This window comes from Prinia subflava, chromosome 25 (assembly GCF_021018805.1).
Source record: "Prinia subflava isolate CZ2003 ecotype Zambia chromosome 25, Cam_Psub_1.2, whole genome shotgun sequence".
In the NCBI taxonomy this organism is placed as follows: Eukaryota; Metazoa; Chordata; class Aves; order Passeriformes; family Cisticolidae; genus Prinia; species Prinia subflava.
The window spans coordinates 4,680,859-4,702,012 of record NC_086271.1 but is presented as its reverse complement, the minus strand read 5'-3'; the positions used below and the strand labels follow the sequence as shown (position 1 = coordinate 4,702,012).

Here is a 21,154-nt window from a genome sequence, read left to right as displayed (position 1 = left end):
CTTCCCGAGGACAGTTTTCCCACAGTTTTCCCACAGTGGGGACACCGTGGTTGCCGTCAGGCCTGGTGTTCCATCCATTCCCCTCGGTGTTCCCCAGGACGATCTGTGTCCCCTGTTCAGCTGTTTGTCCACCCAGGGAGTGTCACATCCCAATGCTCTGTGGCACAAGGGCTGGATATCCTGATATTCCCCTCAGGGCTATCCAGGACAGAGTTAACTGCACCCCAGTGGTGGAAAGCGTTTCTTCCTCCTACCGGAGCCTTCACCACCAGTGGCACCAGTGGGAGACATTCCCAGTGACACCCGTGGCGTGCCCGTCCTCACCCTGTCCACGCCACCCCATCCCGAAGTGAAGGATGAGACCACGCTGGGATCATTCTGGCACGGGTGACCTTTAATAACAAAGAGCCCCCAGGTGACCGAAATCCCCCCCCCCCCACCTTTCCCAAAATATCCTCACCATCCCAATTATAGCACACACCCACTCGCCCCGCTGACGGACAGACGGATGGCTCCATGTGGGACGGCAGCATTCCTGTCACTCACCCAGCCGTGTGGGATTGGGGACACCCTGATTCATCCCTGCTACCACGGTTGTCACGTCTCCCATGGGGACAACACGGGGTGTCCCAATCCTGGAGCACTGATCTCGCCTGGATCCTGGGGTGAAAGCAGGAAAATGGCGAGAAAAAGGCCAAATGTGGGAGGGTTGGTCCAGCACAGTCTCATTTTTAGGGTCCCCCACACTGTCACCCCATTTTAAGGGAGGGGGGACACCCCTGATGGCTGGCAGGGGACACGACGATGACTGTTCTCATCCAGAGATGCTCCAAATGGCAGCAGCGCCTTCATCCCACTTCCCAGGCTGCGAAATCCCACTGGGAATCACAGGGAAGGAGCGGGGGAACTCAGATTTCCTTCCCTCCTCCCCCGCGTGGGCTCCCCCCTCCCGCAGCGTGGTCCAGCTGCCCCAGCGGGGTCAGGCTCTCCCTGGACCCGGGAAGTTTTAACCCCTCGGCTCCGGAGCGGAGGGACGGGCGGTGCGGCGATGGCGCCCCTGAGCCCCGCGACCCCCCAAATAAATAAGGATGTTTATATATATATAATATATATATATATATTTAAAACAAACGAACGAACGAACAGAGCTATCGGGGTGCTGGCGATGGAGCGAGCGGGTTAGCGGGCGGCCCGGGCCGGGGGGGACACCGCGGGCGGATTGTCCCTGGGGCGGTCCCGCGGCGTGGCCGGGGGTCCCGGGGGCCGGGGGGGTGGCAGGCCCGCGCCCCCCCGCCCCGTGAAGCAGGCACACACAAAACCGGAGAGCGAGGCAGGTTCCTGGCTGGCGGGCACCCCCGGGGATGCTCGGTAACGTCCTCCTCCTCCGCAGCTCCTTCCCAAGCGAGCCCCCGCCCCCTCCCCACCTTCTGGAGGCCCCCGAAGCGCTGTGTGTCCCCCCCGAGTCCAGTGCGGCGGCCGGGGGGACGGCGGGGGGAGCGGGGCTCGGCCCCCCCAACCCCGAGCACACAGAGAGCAGCCGGGCTGGAGATGAGAGGTGCTGGGGCGGGGGCGGCGGGCGGGGGCCGGGCCCCCTCAGCGCGCGGGGGGCCGCAGCCCCTCTGCTGGCCACAGGAGGAGGTCACGCTCGCCACAGGAGGAGGTGGTTGGTGCTGTCGTCCCGGCCCACGGTCTCGCTGGAGCTGGTCAGCCGGAAATCCTCGTAGCCGTCGCCGCCGCTGATCACCAACATCTTGGGCTTGGACAGGCCCAGGGCGGGGCCCCGCGCGCGGGACGGGTCTCGCTTCTCGGCCTCGCTCGGCTGCTCGGCCCCTGCCAGGCGGGGAAACCCCGTAGCCGTCACCTGCGCGGCCATAGCTCGGCCGGCCCCCTCAGGAGCAGCACCTCGGCATCAGCCCTGCTCCGCGTCCTCAGGTACCGCATCCCGCCGCGAAACACCTCCTCTCGTCCCGATACTCCCACCCCAAACTGGCCCTGGAACCCACGTTAGCTCCTCCTTTAAAACTGCTAGCCCTCATCCCACCTCCTCTTACCCCCATCCCACCCCGCCTCAGAGCTGGGCTGGGTGACGCCGTGGGAATTTGGGTCTCCCTGGGAACTCTGCGGTTTCTCATGCTGCCAGAGGGCAGTTTAGCACCCAGTTTCCCCCGCTGCCAGGATTTCACCCCGGATTTTAACAAGGCAAGAACGGGACGGGCACTCTGACACCTCAAGGCTGCTCCTGGCCACCCGGAGCAGCATTCCCCGCCCCACAGGCGCCGTGCCACGAGTGGGTCCCCTCACGTACCCGTGTCCCTGGGCAGCGGGAAGAGCACGTCGCAGCCGTCGGGCAGCTCGATGGCCGTGAGGAAGCGAACGTGGCCGGTGTGGCCCTGGGACAGCCCCACCAGCGCCGGGGCCGCCTTGGCCGACACCGACAGCGTCAGCACCACACCGGCGCTGGTGCCGATCCACAGCAGGTCCTTGCACGCCAGGAGCGCCGTGATCCGCAGGCAGGCGGCCTTGTGCTGCCGGATGATGGCATCCGAGCCTGCCGAGCATCCCCGCCGTCAGCGCCTCGTCCCGCCCCCCGCAGGGATCCATTCCCCACACGGGACATGGGGAAGGGACCTCACAGTCCCCCTGGCTCGTGGCATGACATTGGGTTGATAGGACAAGGGAATGGCTTCCCACTGCCACAGGGCAGGGTTGGATGGGATAGTGGGAAGGGATTGTTCCCTGAGAGGGTGGGCAGACCCTGGCACAGGGTGTCCAGAGCAGCTGTGGCTGCCCCTGGATCCCTGGCAGTGCCCAAGGCCAGGCTGGATGGGACTTGAGAGTAGCCTGGAACAGTGCAAGGTGACCCTGTCCATGGCAGGGGGTTGGAATGAAGTGATCTTTAAGGTCCCTTCCAACCGAAATCATTCTGAGATTCCACGATTTTGTGATTATGGGATTACTGCCCTGTTCCAACACGGGATGCTCCGTTTCCCCGGGGGCTGCCCCACTACCCCATGGGATCACACCGCTGCCGAACACCAGCACAAGGACCCTCCTTTCCTTCCCCAAACTCAGGACCCTACATTTCCCAGCAGCCGGATGCTTCGGGGCGTTTCCCAGGGGCACGGCACCCACCGGAGGCGCGTCCCGGGCGGCACTTACCGGCGAGCATCTTGTGCACCGGAGGGGTGATGTCTGCCTCGGCCAGCTGCTCGTAGGTGGTGGCATGGTACAGCCGCACCTGGGCGCTGCCCTGCAGCGCCACCCACACGCCGCTGCCCGCGCTCACCATGCAGGTGACGCTGCGCCCGCCGTCCTGCCCCACCTGGAGCGTGTGCTGCAGGCGACAGAGGCGCCGCGGTGATGCCGCCGCCGCCCGCCGCGCCCCCCGCCGCCCCCGACCGCCGCCGCCCGCCCGCGGTACCTCCTGTGCCAGCGTGCTGGTGTTGAGGACGATGACTCGGTTCTGGCAGCCACACCACAGCTTGCCCGCCACTGCCACCATCTTGGTGATGGGGCTCCCCGGTGAGCCCAGGGACAGGGACTTGGAGTTTTGGGGGTCCCAGAAGCGGCCTGCGAGGGTGGGGAGAGTGGAGTGGGTAGTTAAAGAGGTCCCAAAAATGAGACCAGCTCGATATGTAAGGTGGGATGCTGAGAACAACTTTCTCCAGGTCTCCCCTCAGAGGGGACATAAACCGGTGCCACCATGGGGTTCCAGCGGCAGGCAGGGACCGGGACAAGGATGCCCACCTCCACCTGCCTCGGGGTGTGGTGTCTCCAGCCTCCCTCTAGGGATGTCCCTCTCTGTGGAAGCAGGGAAGCCACCCTGAGCATCCCTCCCCAGGGGCTGCCCAAGGCAGCCCCCAACAGCCCCCACTTTAGATGCCCCAAATCCAACCTCACCTGCTTCCCGCTGGTACACGACGAGCTCCCCGTTGGCCAGAGACACGAAAACCTGGTTCTCCAGGTACCTGTGGGTACAAACCACCTTTGACATCCAGCTGCAGCACCCCGCTCAGCCACCCCCAAACCCCCTGCTCTGGCCTCCCCCAGAGCTGGAAACCCCCCTTCCCACTTACAGGATGCACATGACGGCGGCAGCGTGCTGCATCTTCATGCTGTTCTTCCTGTTCCGGATGTTGTCCGAGGACTGGTACACGTGGATGCTGCAGGAGGAGAACAAAGCTTGAGGCTCCCCCGGGCCCGGCGTCCTTCCCATGCAGGAATTCCCGCCCCAGGGACGTACCAGCCGTCCTCGGTGCCCAGCCACATGGAGCTCTGGTGGGCTTCGGGGTCCAGGCTGAGGAGGTCCTCGAGGCTGCCACGGGTGAAGGAGCCGCGGCTGGAGCGGCGCAGGGCGCGCCCGTCCGTGGGGCTCTCGCCGTGCCGGTTCTGCCCATAGGTGCCCGAGATGGGCATGAAACCGGGCTCCTGCTCCTCCTCCGAGCTCGTCGTCTCCACCGCTGCCTCCTTGCAGCTCGGGATCTCTTCATCTGTGGAGGAAGAGGAGGAGGAAGGAACGGGTCAGACCGTGACCATCCAACACCCTCTGAAGTCATGGGGAAGAGACCATGGGTGATGTCAAGCCCAGGGGACGGCACAGGGATGCTGAGCCCCAAAACCCAGGAGGTTTCACCCAAACATCTCAGTACCACTCTGTTGGGCTGATGCCTCTCATCATCTTTGTTGAGAGCCTCCACCTGCAGATTCTCCCGAGGAACACAAGGCAGAGAGGCCAAAGAAATGGAGCTGCCTGTAATTTTGGGGCTGAGCAGTTCATTTCTCCCTGAGCAGGGGCTGGGGAGGACTCACTGCCGAAGCTGGAGGAGATGGTGGAGTGGCTGGCTTGGCTCTGCAGCGTCCCGGAGGGGCTGGGCGAGGACTCATCATCCGTGTCGTCGCTGTCAAAGGGCACCAGCTCCCGGCTGCCGGCGTCCACAGGCTCTGAGAGCTCCAGCGACGAGCCCGAGATGGAGATGTGCAGGCACGGCTGCGGCCCCGCGTCCTCCGGCTGCGCCGCGCCCAGCTCCGCCGAAGGGCTGCCCAGCGGCTCCACGCGCTCCCTGCGCCACCAGGGAGGGAGAGAGGGAGAGAGGCAGCTCCAGCACCGCCCTGCGCCCGCCGGCGCTGCGGGGCCGGGCAGGGCCCTACCTGCAGGCGCGCTTGAGGCCCGGCACGGAGGCGATGCAGAGGATCCTGGCGGAGCAGACGGCGATGCAGGCCTCCACCGTGGGCTCCTTGCGGATGCTCAGCAGGCAGACCTGCCCCACGTAGCCATCGCTGTTGCAAACCCACACCTCGTGCGAGCTCTCCGGGCTGCCGTGGCTGGGAGAAGCGCAGGAGAACTGCAAGGGGGCAGAGGGTTGGGTTATTCGGGACTGATGCAGGAGCTGTTAGCATCTGGTAACAAGACCACCGGGATGAAGAGGAGCTGTGGGATTCTGGAACCCAGACTTTGAGTACCTGCATCCCACTCCGCGTCTTCATGATGGGGATGGCTTTGAGGAACTCCGGGTCCAGGCAGTTTTTGCTGGAAGCTGGGAAAAATCAGATTGAGGGATCAAGAAGTGATGGAGGAATGGGGTCTACCCGAGCAGGGTGGGTGGCATGTCAAGCCCACCACCACGTCCACCTCCCCCCTCCCTGCTGGTACCCAGCTTCTTCTTGGCGTCCTCGAAGGCTTGCTCGAAGCCGAGCCGGGCCTCAGGGTTGGGGAACTCAAAGATGAAGGACTCGGTGCCGTCGGCTTTGGTGGTGCTGAGCTCCACCTTGTTGGGGGGGAAGGCCATGCTGAAGGACAGGGATTGTTTCTCCGACAGCTCCCGGTGGATGGCGGCCATCAGGTCCTTGATCACGTCATCCAGGCCCTTGGGACAGGGACAGCACTTCAGCTCTCAGGGACGGCCCACCACAAGCCACAGGCTTGATAACTCCCTGCCTGTCCTGGCATCCTTCAGAGGCTGCCCCAACCTCTTCTGTGGCTTTAGGGCTGGATGCTTATGGCCACCAGCCCTTCCACAGGTTCTCCCCTCTTGCTGAGGACATCCTGTGTGTCCCACTGGGAACCTGTCCAACCAGGGCACAGCTCCAGGGCCGCCATCCCCATACCTGGTGGGGGAAGCTGAGGGTCTCTGACAGCTTGCTGACTTGCCCCAGCGTGTTGAGGTCCTCATCCAGGCGGCTGATGCTCTTCTGGATGCTCTCCCTGTTGGTGGCTTGCGAGGCACCTGTGTGGGGACACACAGCCTTAATTCCTCCCTCCCCAGCACTACCAGGCAGGGGCAGTGATGGGTTTTGGGGTGCCATGGGACACTCCAACAGGCGGTGACAAACCTTTGACGATGTCCACATCCTCCAGGGGCAGCTTCCAGAGCAGTTTGTACTTGCTGGCGGTGTCGATCACGCTGGCCGCCGTGTACCTGGGAGGTTGGGGGGGATGGCCGAGCTGCACCGGCAGCCAGGGCCCCTAAAGCCAGGCCAGCTGGCAGGGACACCCCGGGCGTGTCCCCAGGCCTGGTGGTACTCACAGGCTCATGGAGCTGCGGCGGAGCGAGCCCGACTTGCGTTTCAGCGTGGTGCACACCAGCAGGTCCGTGAAGAGGAAGAAGGAGCGGTCCTTCTTCCCACCCACCGCCTTCTGTGGGGCAGTGGGAGACACCGGGGGTTAATGGCCATCCCTTCTCTGTGCCAGTGCTGGAGAGGGCCCTGCCTCAGTTTCCCCGTCGGCTGCTTTGCCCTTCCATCTGTCTGTTTTATCCCTCCATCCATCCCTCTGTAGCCTCCCATGGGCACACATGTGCCCCACAGTCACAGACTCCCACTGCCCCAGCCAGCGTGTGGTCCCGTGGCCCCTGCTCTTACCACTTCCACGACCATCTCCTGGCGCAGGAACCTGCGGAGCGGGGCCTGGAGCTGTGGGGACAAGGAGACCCGTGGGTGGGAAGCCGTGGCGGGGAGCTGTGTGGCCTTCATCCCTGCCCCTGCATCCCCCCACTCAGAACTGGGACCCCAAGCCCTTTCCCAAACCCCCAGGAGCCCACCTAGGCCAAATGATGACCAGGAAAGCCAGACATGGAGGAGAAAACAAGTGCCCCAGCCTGGGGTGACCCAGAAAGGGCAGAAATGAGGACATTTTGTGGAGCAGGAAAGAGTGACCCCATTAAGGCCCCCCGTACGTACGTCCTCCATCCCCTCGATGTGGGACTCGATCTCCTGCACGATCCGGGCGTTCCTCTCCACCTCCTCCGCGCTCTTCATGCCCTTGTTGATCCTCTCAGCCACCTGCTTGATGTTGCGCTGGGCGTCGATGAGGAAGGGGTGGTCGGGGTGGTCCTCTGGCGTGTGCTTCAGCAGGTCCTGCCGCGGGGACAGAGCCGTGGTCACCTCTGTGTCCCTGCCCACGCCCCTCCTGCCTGCTGGGCATGGATCCAGCCCCAGGGACGGGGTGGACACGCGCAGCAGAACGGGGGGCAGCAGGGTGACTGTCCTCAGAGTGACCATCTCCAGGAGGGCAGAGCCGTGTGCACACCTGGGGACACCAACTCTGTGACAAGGGGTGGGGAAAGGGGTGGGGAGACACCTGAGAGCCCTGAAAGCGGCGTGGAGGCGAGGGGGAGCCGTGTGACACTGCCGGTGTGACACTGCCACCCCGGTGTCACTCACCTTCACCAGCAGCTCGTATCGCGGGATCCTCTGCACCGGCTTGATCATCAGGTCGGACAGGGCCTGCTTCTCCTTGTTCTCCCGCATGCTTTGCTGCAAAACAGCCATGAGGGACAAGGATGGGCCCCGTGGTGGGACACAGCAGGGACACAGCAGGGACACAGCCTCCCACCAACCCAGGAGCATCCATTTTCATTTGGGGTCACTTCCACACCATCCCAAGTGATTCTGGTTCATCCCAACTGACCCTCCTGGCAACAAAACCAAGAAGATGGGGGGAAAGTTCCCGGTCTGGCAATAAATCTAATCCCATTAACTCTCATCCTGCCTAGGTCATGGCCAGGATCTGCGGAGACAGGAACCAGGACCCACCTCCAGGAACTTCATGAAAGCCGGCCGGGCTTCCTTGGCGATCCTGACAGCATCCTTGGCGTTGAGGAAGTTATCGATGTAGGCAGAGTAGATGTTCACCAGCACATCCTTGGAGAACTGGGAGGGAGAAACAGGGCTGGATCCAGCATGGATCACGGGCATACTGGGAGAGCCTGGAAGAAGCTGCCCCAAGGGTTAACTCTGGCTCTAGGCTGGTGCAGGGAGGGCTCACCCGCTGTCCGCCCACCTCGATTTTTCCACCCTGAGGCTTGCGCTCCCGAGGCAGAAACGAGGAGCTGCAGAGCCAGCCGGGAGCAGCAGCTCCCACCCTTATGCTAAGCAGACAGCAGGCCTGGAGATCGTCTCCTGTTCTCCATCCCAGGCCTGCTTGGCCCATCCTTTCATCCCTGCCCTGCCTCCTGCTCTGGGGCCGTGCCCAGGAGCGGGCACACCCGCATTCCTGGGGGGAATCACCCTGCCAGCACCCACCGACTGCACCAGGAGGTCGCCCACTTTCTGCTTCTCGTGCCAGTTCTGCACGCAGTCATGGATCTGCTCCAGGAACTGCTCGTGGTGCTCCAGCAGCTCGGGGATCTGGTCGAAGATCTCATCCACCAGCGAAGGGTCGCACAGCAGGGAGTTCTCCGGCTGCTTCAGTGGCTTCATGTATCCCTGCGGGCAAGCACAGGCACCAGGATCCGTGGAGGTGTCCGCCCCCTCCCCAGCGGGTTTGGATCTCTCAGCCCATGTAAATACGGGGATGGATGGCATCCTGCAGCAGGGGGTTCCTCCAGGGGCTGTGGGACCCGCCAGCAGGACCAGACAGGTTTTGCAAGCCAGCCTCCCCGGGTCCCATCCCGCTCAGGGAATCCCCACAGCCATGTGGGGAGGACAGGTCTGCACAGGGAACCTGCACAGCACAGGATCCTCTCTCCCAGGGCCTTAAGAGCCATCTTTGCTGTCATGAGCCTTCACCACCTCCATCTGCCTGACCCAGCTTGGAAATCACAGCAACACGACCCCGGGATCCAAATGCCGGTGTGCTCCTGGTGGGATTTAGGGTGTTTAGAACCAGGAGGGGCTGGACCAGCAGGATGCATCCCCTGGATCACGCCCTGGGCCACAACACAATTGCCAACGAGCAAAACTCAGGGCCAAAGATCCTCAGCAAGGCTGGGTGGGTGGCTCTGCTATGAAACCCCTGCCCTCCCTCCAGAGCTGCAGAGTGGAGCAGTGCCCCTGGAATGGGAGAGATGGATTTGCAGGGATGCAGCAGGATGTGGAAGGTCCTCTCAAGCCCCTTGCCACCCCCTCAGTGTGACCAGTGACTTCCAGGATGTGTGGAGGACCACACAGCTGAGCACTAAGGACAGGCCCCATCTCCAGTGCCTGCAGACATCTCCAACCAGGCTGGTCAAGGAGTCATTCCCCAGGGATCACGTCCTTCAAGCTGATGCCAGATAAATCATGGAGACCCAAGGCAGAAGGACCAAATCCATCCTGAGGCTCCTAACCCCCTTCACCTGCCCTCATGTGTCCAGCACCTCCAGCAGGAGCTGGGATGGACTGTGCCATGCATCCCGTGCTTCCCACATGGGGGAAAAGAGCACGGAGACAGCCCTTGCTGCAGCACACAGGGCAGCAGGCAGGGCTTGGCTGGATGATGCTCCAAGGGAGTCCCTGTCCCATTGCTAAGTGCCACCAAGCCATGCCAAGGATCTGAGCACCTCATCCCAGCTGAGACAGGAAATTGAGAACACCTGGAGCCCCGTGATCCCTGCCAGAAAGCCATGTCCCCCCCGGTGGCACTGCGTCAGGACAGGTCCCACGGACAACAGCTCAGGCATTAACACCCCGTGGCTCCCACCTGTGTCCCTCCCACCTCAGAGGGCGGCACAGACCATGGCACAGACTCTCTCCATGTTGAGACCAGCAGGGACACCCCAGAACCCCAAACCCTGTACAGCTCTCCCCCAAATCAGCCCCAGAGCCAAGGTCTGCAGTGGCAGCAGCCGGTCCTGCAGCACGTCTGTGTCCACCACGGGGCCATCCCTGTGGGGAACTGATGGGAAGAGCCCGTGACAGTGTTGGGATGGCGTGCCCCTGTCCTTGTGGCCTCTCACAGAGGTCCCACAGGCACTGCCTTTGCAGAGCTGGGAGTTTTTGCTGTTCCCCCCGGCAGGGATGCGGTTGGACAACCCACACCTCGGCCAGGTGATGTCTCCAGGGCGTTGACCATCATTAACCTGCTGAAACACCTTCATTAACATCTCAAACGTGGGGTGGACCCTGCGGCCAGGCTGCTCCAGGGGGGTTGGAACCAGCTCAGCAAAAAAAGCCTGAGAAAAACCTTCGACTCAGGTCTGCAGGTGATGATCCCAGCAGGAAACAGGAGCACTGGGAATAGGGGATTTCAAGGGTCCCCCATCATGGCAGGGCCATTGGGAGACGGGGTGCAACATGAGGAAGAGCTTTTGGAAGGTAAGAGATTTGGGGACATGACACCTGCCAGGTGACAACAATGGGGAATGCCACAGGCTCGCTCTGGGGATGGAGGTAAATCCCACACCCCGCTCTTGACAGTGCTGCCACAGCACTCCCACTTCTGCTCCTGCTGTCCCCCCAGTCCACCCCGGGGCCACACAGGTCCTGGTGCAGGTCCTGGGGTGTCCCAGCCCTGCCTTACCTGCATCAAGGTGCGCAGGGACTCCACGTAGGACTGCTCGGTGTCCAGCAGGGTCATGATGACGTGTTTCCTCATGTCCTGCCCGGGGGGAAGAGACACAGCAGTGTTTTGGGGTGCCCCGGGGAGGGGCAGCTGCGTGCCGGGGCGCGGGGCCGGCGGCGGGGCCGGCGGGGGAGGCTGAGCACCGGAGGAGCCCGGCTGGCGTCCGGCTCCCCTGCGCTGCCTCTGCAGCCCGATGGAGGAATCCGGGAGGATTAGGAAGTACATGACACCGAGCGCACAGACGCCTGGTTTCCTCCGCGGCCGCGTCAGGAGCCCGCCCTGGAGCTCACAGCCCTACATGGGTCGGTGCCGGAGCCCTCTGGCTCTCGGCGGCTCCGCTCCGAGCGGACCCGCAGGAATTCGCCTCCCGCCCAGCACCCCGGGCACCCTGGGGCTGGGCCGCGGCCCCACGGGGGGCGGATTCGTGGGGCACGGGGAGGCGGCCGTGTGGGATGGGCCGGCAGCCCTGGGAAGCGGATGGGGTCGGGGTCTTCTTGGCTGTGGGGTCAGGGACCCCAGTGCTCCAGAGCCCAGGGCAGGAGACACCCCAAAAGTTTGGGGTGTAAGAGGTTCCAAAGGTTCTGAGTGCACAGACACCCCAGAAGTCCTGGGTGTGAAATGCTCCAAGGGTGCTGGGCATGAGGCACCCCAAGAGATTTCGGTGAGAGATGCCCCAAGGGTCCCGGGCCCCAAAAGTTTTGGATGCAGAAATGCTCCAGAGGTGCACTGATACCCTGAAAGTTTTGTGTTTGGACACACTCCAGAGATTCTGGGTGCAGAGACACCCCAAAGGGTTTGCATGTGAGGGTGCTCTGACAGATGCAGAGAAATCCCAAAAGGTTTTGGTGCGGAGGTGCTCCAATGCCCTGGGTGCACGGACACCCCAAAAGTTTTGCATGTGTAGAATGTCTAGAGACCCTGGTTGTGAGACACCCCAAATGTCCTCAGTCTTGTGGGATGAGCCCCTGTCCCCAGGGGCTGCATCCTCCCCAGCGGGGACACAATGAGCTGTGAAGCTGCTCCACAGCCACAGGAAGAAGTCAGGCCATGCTCACCATGGGGAGAGGCCACCATGCCCCTCATGGTCCCCGGGGAGCAATGGAGAGGGATCCTGGCCAGATCCTGCTCAGTGCTCTAGGACAGAGCTGTGCCTCCATTTCCCTGCTCCCCACCAGGCTGTTCCCACCAAGCACGGAGGAAACTCTTGTCTAGAGCCAAATATTGGTGATGGCTCGGAGTCTCTCCAGGAACCAGGAAACCATGGTGGCATTGGAGTCCTTGGGGACACCAGCTGAGACCTCCCCACTCGGTCAGAGGGCTTATCAACACTCTCACTGCTGGATTAATTTGCTGTAATTATGGATGGACGGGCACTCACTGCAGGACAGAGCTTAGGGGAATCTGACACCCCAAACTGCCTCAGTTTCCCCAACCCTCACCCAGCCTGTGGTTCCCTGGTGCTCCTGTTTTTTCCTGGAGCTGTCCTAGCTCAGGACAGAAGCAGAGGGTCAGACCCAGGCACTGAACAGGCTCAGCACCCCACGCTGCACCAGCCGCTGGGGATTTGCAGCAGTGGGGAGACGCAGGATGGGGCCCAGCTGTTGGCAAGGGGATTTTTTCCACTGTTACAGCACCAGTATCACCCCGGCAGGGGCAGATTCCCGCTGGGATGAGCAGGAACTGGGGGTAAGGCACCGTCCCAGCAGGGCAAAGGCAGGATTCCTCATCCCAGCACAGCCTCTCCGCCGGGGGGCTGATGATGCCTCAGTCTCCATCTGCTCTCCCTGGGGACGCCCCCGCCTCCCCCCGGCCTCCTCCTGCCTCCCCCGAGGTGCTCGGCGCCCTCGGGATCAGCCCCTGCCGCCACGGGGATTGGGGTCTTTCCCCCCAGCCCACGCCCCCGCGGTATAAACCAGCCCCGGGGGGGCGCTGGCAGCAGTGGCTCCCCCACCTCATCCCCTCCGGGTGGGCAACCCAGAGACTGCCGGGGGGTGAGGATGAGGATGAGGATGGAGCACGGTTGCCACGGCAATCGCGGCGCGGACCCCACAGGTGCCGGCTCCTGCGCACGTGTCCCAGCGTGACGCACCCGCGCGCCCCCGCGCCACCCCCGCGCCACCCCCGCATCCCCCCGGGACCCCCGGGACCCCTCCCGCCGTCACCTCGGTGCCGCCGCGGCTGCCGCAGCCCTTCTCCGGCAGCTCCTCGGCCGCGCCGCTGAGCCCGGAGGTGGCGAAGGCCGCGTCGATGCCGTCCCCGATGTCTCGCATGTCCTCCAGCGCGATGGTGAACTGCGCCAGAGTCCTCACCATCTGCAGCATGCGGGTCCCGGGGGTCGGTCTGTCCCACGCGGCCCAAGGAATCGCGCACAGATCGAGCCCCTCTCTGCCTCCCCGTCTCTATCTATCCCCAGGTGTCCGCCCGAGCCGGAACGCTGCGCCGGGATGCGGCGGGGAGGGGAATAGGAGCGAGGCGCTATTTATATCGCCGGGCTCCGGCGTGGATGTGGAACTACGGGGATGTATAAAAAGCGCTCCCGCAGAGCGGCTGTGCGGGGTGCCGGGCTGCGCTTGCGTCCGCGGCCGCGCCGGGCTCCGCGGAGCTGCCCAGGCACGGCGGGAGCGCGGGAGGCACCGCCGTGCCCACGGACACGGGCAGGGCCGGATCCCGCCCAGGGATGCTGCTGGAAGGGCTTTGCCCGGGGAGGATGCTGGGGGTGGGCTGGGCTGATGCTTTCGTGGGGCCTGCGATTTTTTGGGGGAGGAGGGGGGGGATGCACGGATGATGCTGGGGTGCTCAGCATCCTTAGGGACTCCATCCCTGTGAATATCCCCCCATCCCTGACCTGGCAGACAGGGAAACTGAGGCACACCCCCTTTCCCCCACGGCATCATCACCTCAGCACCCACATCCCTACTGGCCGGGTGATGCATCCTGCCCAGATCTGTTTGTAAGGCTCCCCTCCTGCTTCGTTAATTAAATCTAATTAGCCGCTCACCCCGTTTCCACAGCAACGGCGTGCAGCAGGGCTGCATCCTCCCGTTGCAGCCAGTAAATTTCCTCTTGGAAATGAGGATGATGAGCATCCCACCCCGGGAAGGGTGCGTGGCACAGAACGGACTGCTCGGGGCAGGTAATGAGAGCTGCAGCAGCTGTCAGGGCACCCCGGGAGCAGGGAAGAGGGACAGCTAATGGCAGCCAGGTAACCAGGCTGTCCTCAAGGCAGCAGCGCCTGCTGCTGCAGCTGCAGTGCCCTGGTGATCCCAGCTGTTGGAATGCTGGGTTTGTTTGGTTTGCAATCCCAGGTCTGTTTGGGTTGCAGTCCTGAGCTCTTCTGGGATCCAATCCCAGACCCATTTCTGCTGTAATCTCAGATTCCTCTAGGCTGCCATCCTAGAACCAGTTTTGTTGCAAGCTTGGATCCATCTGCATTGCAATCCCAGAGCCATCTGTATTGAAATCCCGGGCTGTTCTGAGCTCCAATCCCAGATTCTTTTTGGTGGTAACCCCAGACACATTTGGGCCGCAATCCCAAACCCATCTTGATTGCAATCCTGGGCATATCTGGATTGCAATCTGGGATCCATCAGGGATAAAATCCTGGGCTCTGCTAGAATACTATTGCAAACATGCTTCTGTTGCAATCCCTGTTTTATTTGGGTTCCAATTCCAGACTAATTTCTGTTTGCAGTTCTAGGTGGTTTTGGGCTGTAATCCCAAACTCACCTGGTTTGCAATCCCAAACCCACCTGGACTGCAAATCCAGGCCCAGCTGGGCTGCAACACTCGGGGTTGCAATCCCAGACCCATCTAGCTGTAATCCCAAACCCATTCCTTTGCAATTCCAGAACCATTTGGGCTGCAAACACAGACCCACCAAGGATTCAAACCTGGGTCCAGCCGCATTGCAATCCCAAATCCATCTGTGCTGCAATCCCAATCCCATTCCTGTTGCAATCTCACACCAGCAGGAAAGCAAACCTGGGCCCATCTGCATGGCAATGCCAGACCCATTTGGGCTGCAATCCCAGAACGGCTCCTGCTGGAATCCTGGACCCAGCTGGGTCGCAGTTTTGGACTCGTTTGGGCTGTAACCCCAGATCCACCTGGGTTGCAATCCCAACCCCATTCCTCTTGCAGCCCCACCAGGGATGCAAACCCAGGTCCTACCATATTGCAGTCCCAGGTTCATTCGGGTCACAATCCCAATCCCATTCCTTTGGCAATCCCACACCCACCAGGGATGCAAACCCGGGTCCCACTGCTTTGCAATCCCCAGTCCCTCTGGTTTGCAATCCCATTCCCGCTCCTCTGGCAGTCCCAATCCCATTCCTCCAGCAGTCCCAATCCCATTCCCATTCCTCCAGCAGTCCCAATCCCATTCCCCCGCAGTCCCGGCGCGCTCCCCCGCGGTCCCTGCCCCGCTGCCGCTCCGCCCGCAGGGCCGCCCCGAGCCCTGCCCTGGGACCGCCCATCCCGGGAGGAGCAGGGCCATGCCTGCACCGCAGGAGAGCCTTTCCCGCTCCCTGGACGGCACCCTTGGTCAATCCCTTCATCCTCCCCAGCGAGACTCCCCGGTGCCGGCCGGAGAGGCTGCGCTTCCCTCCTCCCATGGGTTGGGAACCCTCGCTCAGACCCGCCGCATCCCTCGGGATGAGACTCGGGAGCGAGGGAGGATGGCTGGAGAAGGGTGAAAGGGAAGGAGCCGAGCCGAATCCCGCCGTGCCCTCGGGCCCGGGGGGGTCACCTCTCCATCACCCGGGAGGCGAACCCCGGAGCCAGCCAGCCCGGCCGGACCCCCCTGCAGGCGGCCCGCGGCCCACAGGAAATTCCTGGGAGTGTTTGGCCACTCCAACAGCGCTGCCTATTTTTAGGGCTGTCTAAAATATGAGCCGGTTATTTTTAGCAGCGCGGCGCTTTGTAAACACCTTTAGATTTCCTTTCGGACCAGCCCCTGTTAGTTTGTTGGGTTTTTTTTTATCCTGAGCTGGGTGTTTCCTCCCCCAAAACCCCAAACCCTCCTGGGAAAGGCGTGCCAGTTCCTTGGGATGGAGCCAAGGGACTCATTCCCCCATCCCAAGGCTTGTGCCAGCGTGGCAAAATGCTCCCAAAAACCCAAAGGTGGAGATGATCTAGCACTGGGGACTTGGGGGTGATTCAGCAGCACCCCAAACCTGGGATGAGGGGCCAAGGAAAGGCTTTTCCCCCAGCTTTCCCCCTGACACTGGAAATACAACCCTGAAGAAGGATGGGAGCTCTCCCATATTAATTTACTGTATTTTTAAATTGGGCTCAGGGTGCAACCCCATCATTCTGCTTTTCCCTGCACAGGGATATCGATGCAGGAGGAGCTTGAGCATCCCCAGGGATTTTAAAACATCCTAAAATACTTGGAGAAGGCCATGGTATATTGTGTCCTGCCTCCACCCCCGCAAACAAAGAGGCATCGATGGAGGAAAGTCCTAAAACATCCATTTTTTAAACAAACAAAGGCCAAAGGGAGAGCAGGAATGTACATTCCATGAGGGATCACAGCCATCACACAAATTCTGGCCCTTGAGGCCGTGCACACATCAGTGTGCATGGAATGATGATGTTTTCAGCCACTCTGAGGACTTCCCCCCCTCTCCCAAATCCTGGGGATTTGGTCGGTGTGGGAGGGTGTTCCTTGTGCTGTCACCAGTGGTCTGGGATGCTATAATCACATCCCATGGGAAGGAGGATCTCTGTATCCCAGAGATCATCCCAAAATTCCCACACCCACAGCACTCAGTGTTCCTCCCTTTCATTGGTGCCAGCACCCAGCCATATCCTGAGTGAGCTGCAGCGGGGATTTTTGCCCCTGAGACCATGTTCTGGTCTGAAAATATCCAGATTTAGGAGGGGAAATGGAGTGTTTTAGACCACTTTGGGAGTGGGATTTGCTGCTCAGGGCCTTCCCACAGCTGCTGAAGGAGGAGCTAACCCTGCCTCAAGCAAAATTATTCCTACCCCTCCAAAACACGCCAAAATTTTAAGAGTAAATAAATACAAGCTGTTTTTCCCTCATTACAGCTCATTCCTGCTGCCAGCTCCCAATGGGAGATTCTCTAGGGTGTCACAGTAGGGTTGAGCTAGGAGCTACCTGAGTCTTGGCACCTCCTTGAAACCACAGTCCCTAGTTTGAAAGAATCTGGAATTTCTGCACCTTTTCTTTCCCTCTGTGCTTGTTCCCAGGGTAGATCCCACTAGAGGGAGCTGGGACATAGTGGGAGCCATTGGTCCACAGGGACAGTGCATGGCGAATTCCCAGCTTCACAATTTTAACACATCCTCAGCTCTCTTTCTACCAAAACCCTGGAAAGAAAAGGCTTGGAAATAAACTGGACCTGCTTCCATCCGTCCCAATGCAATGAGCAAACACCTCTGCAACAAACAGCATCATCCTGGCATGTAAAACCTCTCTGTGCAGCCAGAAAAGCCCTTGGCTGGCACCGTCTCCCAAACAGGATGGTGCTATCCCATCCAATCCTTCATTTCCTCAATCACTCAGCCTCTGACAGGAGCCACTTGGGGAAAAAAATCACATTCTGTCCTCTTGGGAAGCATTAAAGCAGGAGGTTTGATCGGGCTTTGCAGGGGTTTCAAACCTAAGCAGCCTCTCCCTTGGGATCAGTGACACTCTGCCCTGTGTCCCACACATCCCATAAAGCTGGGGGACGGCAGCCACCAAGAAGAGGATCGGCCACTGCTATCCCTGGGTGCCAATCACCTCCATCCCATGGTGCCAGTCACCTTTCTGGGGCATGTCAGCCCGTCCCTGGGACCACCAGGTCCTGGGGAAGCCACTGCCCTGGGAACAGGAGGACCTGTGGCACAGAACAGGGGCCGTGCCCGAGCTGGCAATCACATCCGGGGCTGCATTCCCTCGCTGCCCAGCCTCTCCCTGCTCTCCCACGGGTAAGGAAAGTCCGAAAGCTCTCCAAAGAGTCACTTCTTGAAAGGAAATAAGAGCATAAATCAGCAGCTCTGATTCAGCCCCGCTTCGGTTACTAATAATATTCCCGTGTTTATCCGCAGGCCCGGTGCTGGAGATGTTTGCTTTTCCCTGGGCCGTGGTTTTTCCCAGGCTCCCAGCTCACAGAGGAGCATTGATTTGGTTGGGGATGCTCCCATGGAGAAACCCGGCAGCACCACCGCCTCTGGGATGGGGGGAGGAGGAGGAGGAGGAGGAGGAGGAGGAGGAGGAGGAGCAGGGCAGCTTCAGCCCTAGTGCACGGGAATTCAGTTGTTTTCCCTTCTTGGACTTCTCGGCTGCGGTGATTCATCCCGGGAGGACACGGCCTGGCTGCAACTCTGCTTTTCAATTGTGAGAAAAAAAATGGGAATCAAAAAATAAAGGAGTTGGGGCAGTTTTTCCAAGGCAGGGTGGGAGGATGCTGGGCATCCCTGTGCCGTCCAGGGGAGCAGCAGTGCCGGTGGGATGGGGAATGGGGAGCTCTAGGAGACTCATCTTCCAAAGCAACAAAAATTCCTCCTCTAAATGCACAGTGGGGCTTTTCCTGTGGGATTTTCACTAGAAATCGGGGCTTCCACCAACGGCACTGTGGTGAGGGCCTCTCTCCTCTGCCAAAATTCGAAGCTCAGGGTTGTGCTGGTGCATCTCCTACATCCTCCCTGTGCTGCTGGCAGCATCCCATGGATGCCCCCTCACCATGCCCCCTTCCCACCCGACCGGAGATGCCCACCCCAATTTAACCCTCCCCGGGTACCATCCATCCCCTGGCACGTTTGCAGAGCCCTTACAAAACCAATTGTCCAGGGCAGAGCTGGGGGCTCGTGGCCCCCTGCTTGCTGCCAGCCTTTGCCGAGTCCTGGAGCAACTTTCACCAAATATGGAAGGTTTTTTTTGCCTCCGGTTTTCGGCATGCAGGCCGCGGCCCAAGAGCGCAGCTTTCCAGATGCTGAGGTCAGCCCAGCTCTTCCTCCCTCCCCCTGCTCCTTCCCTGCTGCCTCCCAGTGGGCTTGGCCCTGCACCCACCGGGACAGGAGTAATTCCACCCCCTCAGCTCACTGGAATCCCTGGATCCCCCACCAGCATCCTCTGCTGCTGGCATAAGCTTGACCCTGCATCCCACGCCACCCCAAAAGGTGTTATTAGGGTTATTAGGGTTTTGAGGGACAAGGAAGCCAGGGAGAAAGGAACCTGGTGCTGGCATTCCCTGGGATCACTGCTGGATTCCAGCTTGGCACAGGGGGGTGGGAGCTGCCCTCGCTGCCTGGTGGAATGGGGCCAGAAGTCTGGGATAGCCAGGAGGGAGCCAGCCTGGCATGCAGGGAGTGATGGGCACCAGGAGGTGTTTGGTACCCAGGAGCTGAGGGGGGTCCAGGTCTCCATGTGGAGCGAGAATTCCAAGCAGGCCCCAAGCCGAGAGGTCTCCAGGAATCAAAGATGATGGGTGCTCAGAAGCTGGTGGGTGCCCAGGAGCTACCCTGGAGTCCAGGGACGCCCAGAAGCCAGTGGGGACTCCCTGGGTACCCAGGAGCCGATGGATGCCCACGATCCAAAAGAGACTCTGGGCACCCATGAATCCACAAGCACAAAGGAGCTGAGGGGCACCCAGGAGCCAACAGACACTCACAACAGCCAACAGACACATCCAGAGGCCACGGGCACCCAGGGAGTGATGGAGGGCCAACATCCAACAGGTGATCAGCAGCCCACACACACCCAGAAGCCAGTGGGCACCCAGAGGGGATGGGGATGCAGGAGCTGATGGATTCCTAGGATCCAGCAGGTGTCAGGAGGCCATGGACACTCACAAATCCAGGAGTAATCACAGACCCCCGTGAGCTGATGGCCCCGCAGGTGCCAGCCAGTACCAGGAGTCCATGAGCACCCAGAAATGTCATCTGGCAGCTGACAGATAACCAGGAGCTGACAGATGGATTCTTAGGATCAGATACCAGAAGTCCGTGGGCACCCACAAATCCACAAGCAGATGGACACCCAGGAGCTGATGGATACCCAGGAGCAGACGGAGGAGGTAGGAGACCGGAACACCCTGTTCCATGCCCCTGCCAGGACTTCTCCTGTCCCTCCTGCCTGTATCCATGTCCAGGAAGCAGCTGAGGTACAGGCACCAGCCTGCACCCATCTGTGCCCCATGGCCTCTGTGGGTCCCTCAGCCGGCTGCCAGCGGGGCAGCAGGGATCTGGGCAGGGGGGGAAGCACAGGAACGCCCACAGCCCGCGTCACACCACAGTCAGGATGAGAGGTGACAGCTCCCCTGCCCTGCCACCGCCACGGCGGCACCCCGGGGTGGGGGAGGGGTGGAACGGGGGTCCAGCATCCACTGACCTGCGCCGGGCTTGGACGATCGAGGGACGAGTTCCCTCTCCGCTCAGCGAGGCTCTGAGCCATCTACATCCCATCTCACCGGGCTTTTGGGCAACCCAAAAAATATCGGAAGGACCAGACCCGATCCCCTACCGCAGCGACGGTGTTTCTGCCGAGGGGTCAGGATGAAACTCTTCCAAAAAAAAAAAGAGCAAGAAGAAGGATGCCAAATCAGGGCAGGCCGACGAGTCTGCTGCTACTCCAGCTAAAAAAAGCAGGAAACCATATCCCAGGCTCGGAGATGCCAATCTTCCCATGCAAACAACTCCCTTTTTGTTTTTTTTGGAGAGTATAGGAGGGCTCGGGAACAGGCAGTCACAAATAGCAACTCCACGGCACCACCAAGGAAACGTTCTCCGGCCCTGGGGACCATGCAGGGATGCTGGTGACCCTGCAGCAGGACGGTGGCTTCTCCAGGGGGCACCTGGTGGTGGCTGTCCCCTCACTGGGGCAGTGACTCCTCCAGAGTCACCTGGTGGTGGGTGCTACCACAGGTGTCCTGTTCCCAGCACATCCACGCAGGGATGTCCTGGTGGGGCTCACGGATGTGCTGGATGTCACTGGTGGGGTAAAAGGTGGTGGTGGCCATCTCCTGGCTCCCAAGAAGGGACACGCCTGGGGTTTGTGGGACAAGGCAGGACACAGGGGTGACACAAGCCCAACATCCGCTCCCATCAATCCTTCCACCACTGGGATTAAAGGGATGCTGCTCAAAAGACCCTACACAAGGTACAGGGGAGCACCAGGCCTGGGGACAGTCCCCTGCTGCACCCAGGAATGGTGGCCACGAGGACAGGAACTGGGATCAGCCTCCTGTTCCCCGGAAGCCGAGCGGCTCCAACGGGAATTTGCACCAGGAGTGAGTTACTGGAATACTTTTACCCAGATGCTGATTTTCATTCTCCCTCCCATTGGCCGGGCCACAGTTCCCAAAGAACCAAAAGCAAACACACTATTTTTAGAGAAGAGTTCATTTACTGGAGCCATTCCCTTTGAAATTCCTCACTCATCCTCTC

General features: G+C 61.0%; 1 protein-coding gene across 2 annotated transcripts in view; it reads right to left on the bottom strand.

Annotated features, from left to right (window-relative positions):
• Positions 1–1,099: 1,099 nt before the first annotated feature.
• The window catches only part of ARHGEF17 (Rho guanine nucleotide exchange factor 17), a 28,683-nt gene continuing 8,628 nt past the window's right edge, over positions 1,100–21,154 (bottom strand). The window contains exons 2-22 of one of the 2 annotated variants that reach the window (XM_063419272.1): positions 10,718–10,795; positions 8,521–8,703; positions 8,032–8,148; positions 7,660–7,752; positions 7,177–7,353; positions 6,859–6,909; positions 6,525–6,634; positions 6,331–6,416; positions 6,106–6,224; positions 5,651–5,864; positions 5,461–5,534; positions 5,149–5,342; positions 4,810–5,060; positions 4,244–4,490; positions 4,077–4,163; positions 3,901–3,968; positions 3,748–3,801; positions 3,422–3,570; positions 3,160–3,334; positions 2,306–2,548; positions 1,100–1,830 (exon numbers count right to left, since the gene is read on the bottom strand). In XM_063419272.1, the coding sequence (XP_063275342.1) occupies positions 1,640–1,830; positions 2,306–2,548; positions 3,160–3,334; positions 3,422–3,570; positions 3,748–3,801; positions 3,901–3,968; positions 4,077–4,163; positions 4,244–4,490; positions 4,810–5,060; positions 5,149–5,342; positions 5,461–5,534; positions 5,651–5,864; positions 6,106–6,224; positions 6,331–6,416; positions 6,525–6,634; positions 6,859–6,909; positions 7,177–7,353; positions 7,660–7,752; positions 8,032–8,148; positions 8,521–8,703; positions 10,718–10,795 (2,961 nt within the window). In that variant the 3' untranslated portion in view covers positions 1,100–1,639. The remainder of the gene's footprint in view (positions 1,831–2,305; positions 2,549–3,159; positions 3,335–3,421; positions 3,571–3,747; positions 3,802–3,900; positions 3,969–4,076; positions 4,164–4,243; positions 4,491–4,809; positions 5,061–5,148; positions 5,343–5,460; positions 5,535–5,650; positions 5,865–6,105; positions 6,225–6,330; positions 6,417–6,524; positions 6,635–6,858; positions 6,910–7,176; positions 7,354–7,659; positions 7,753–8,031; positions 8,149–8,520; positions 8,704–10,717; positions 10,796–21,154) is intronic. The other variant, XM_063419273.1, reaches the window with a different exon arrangement.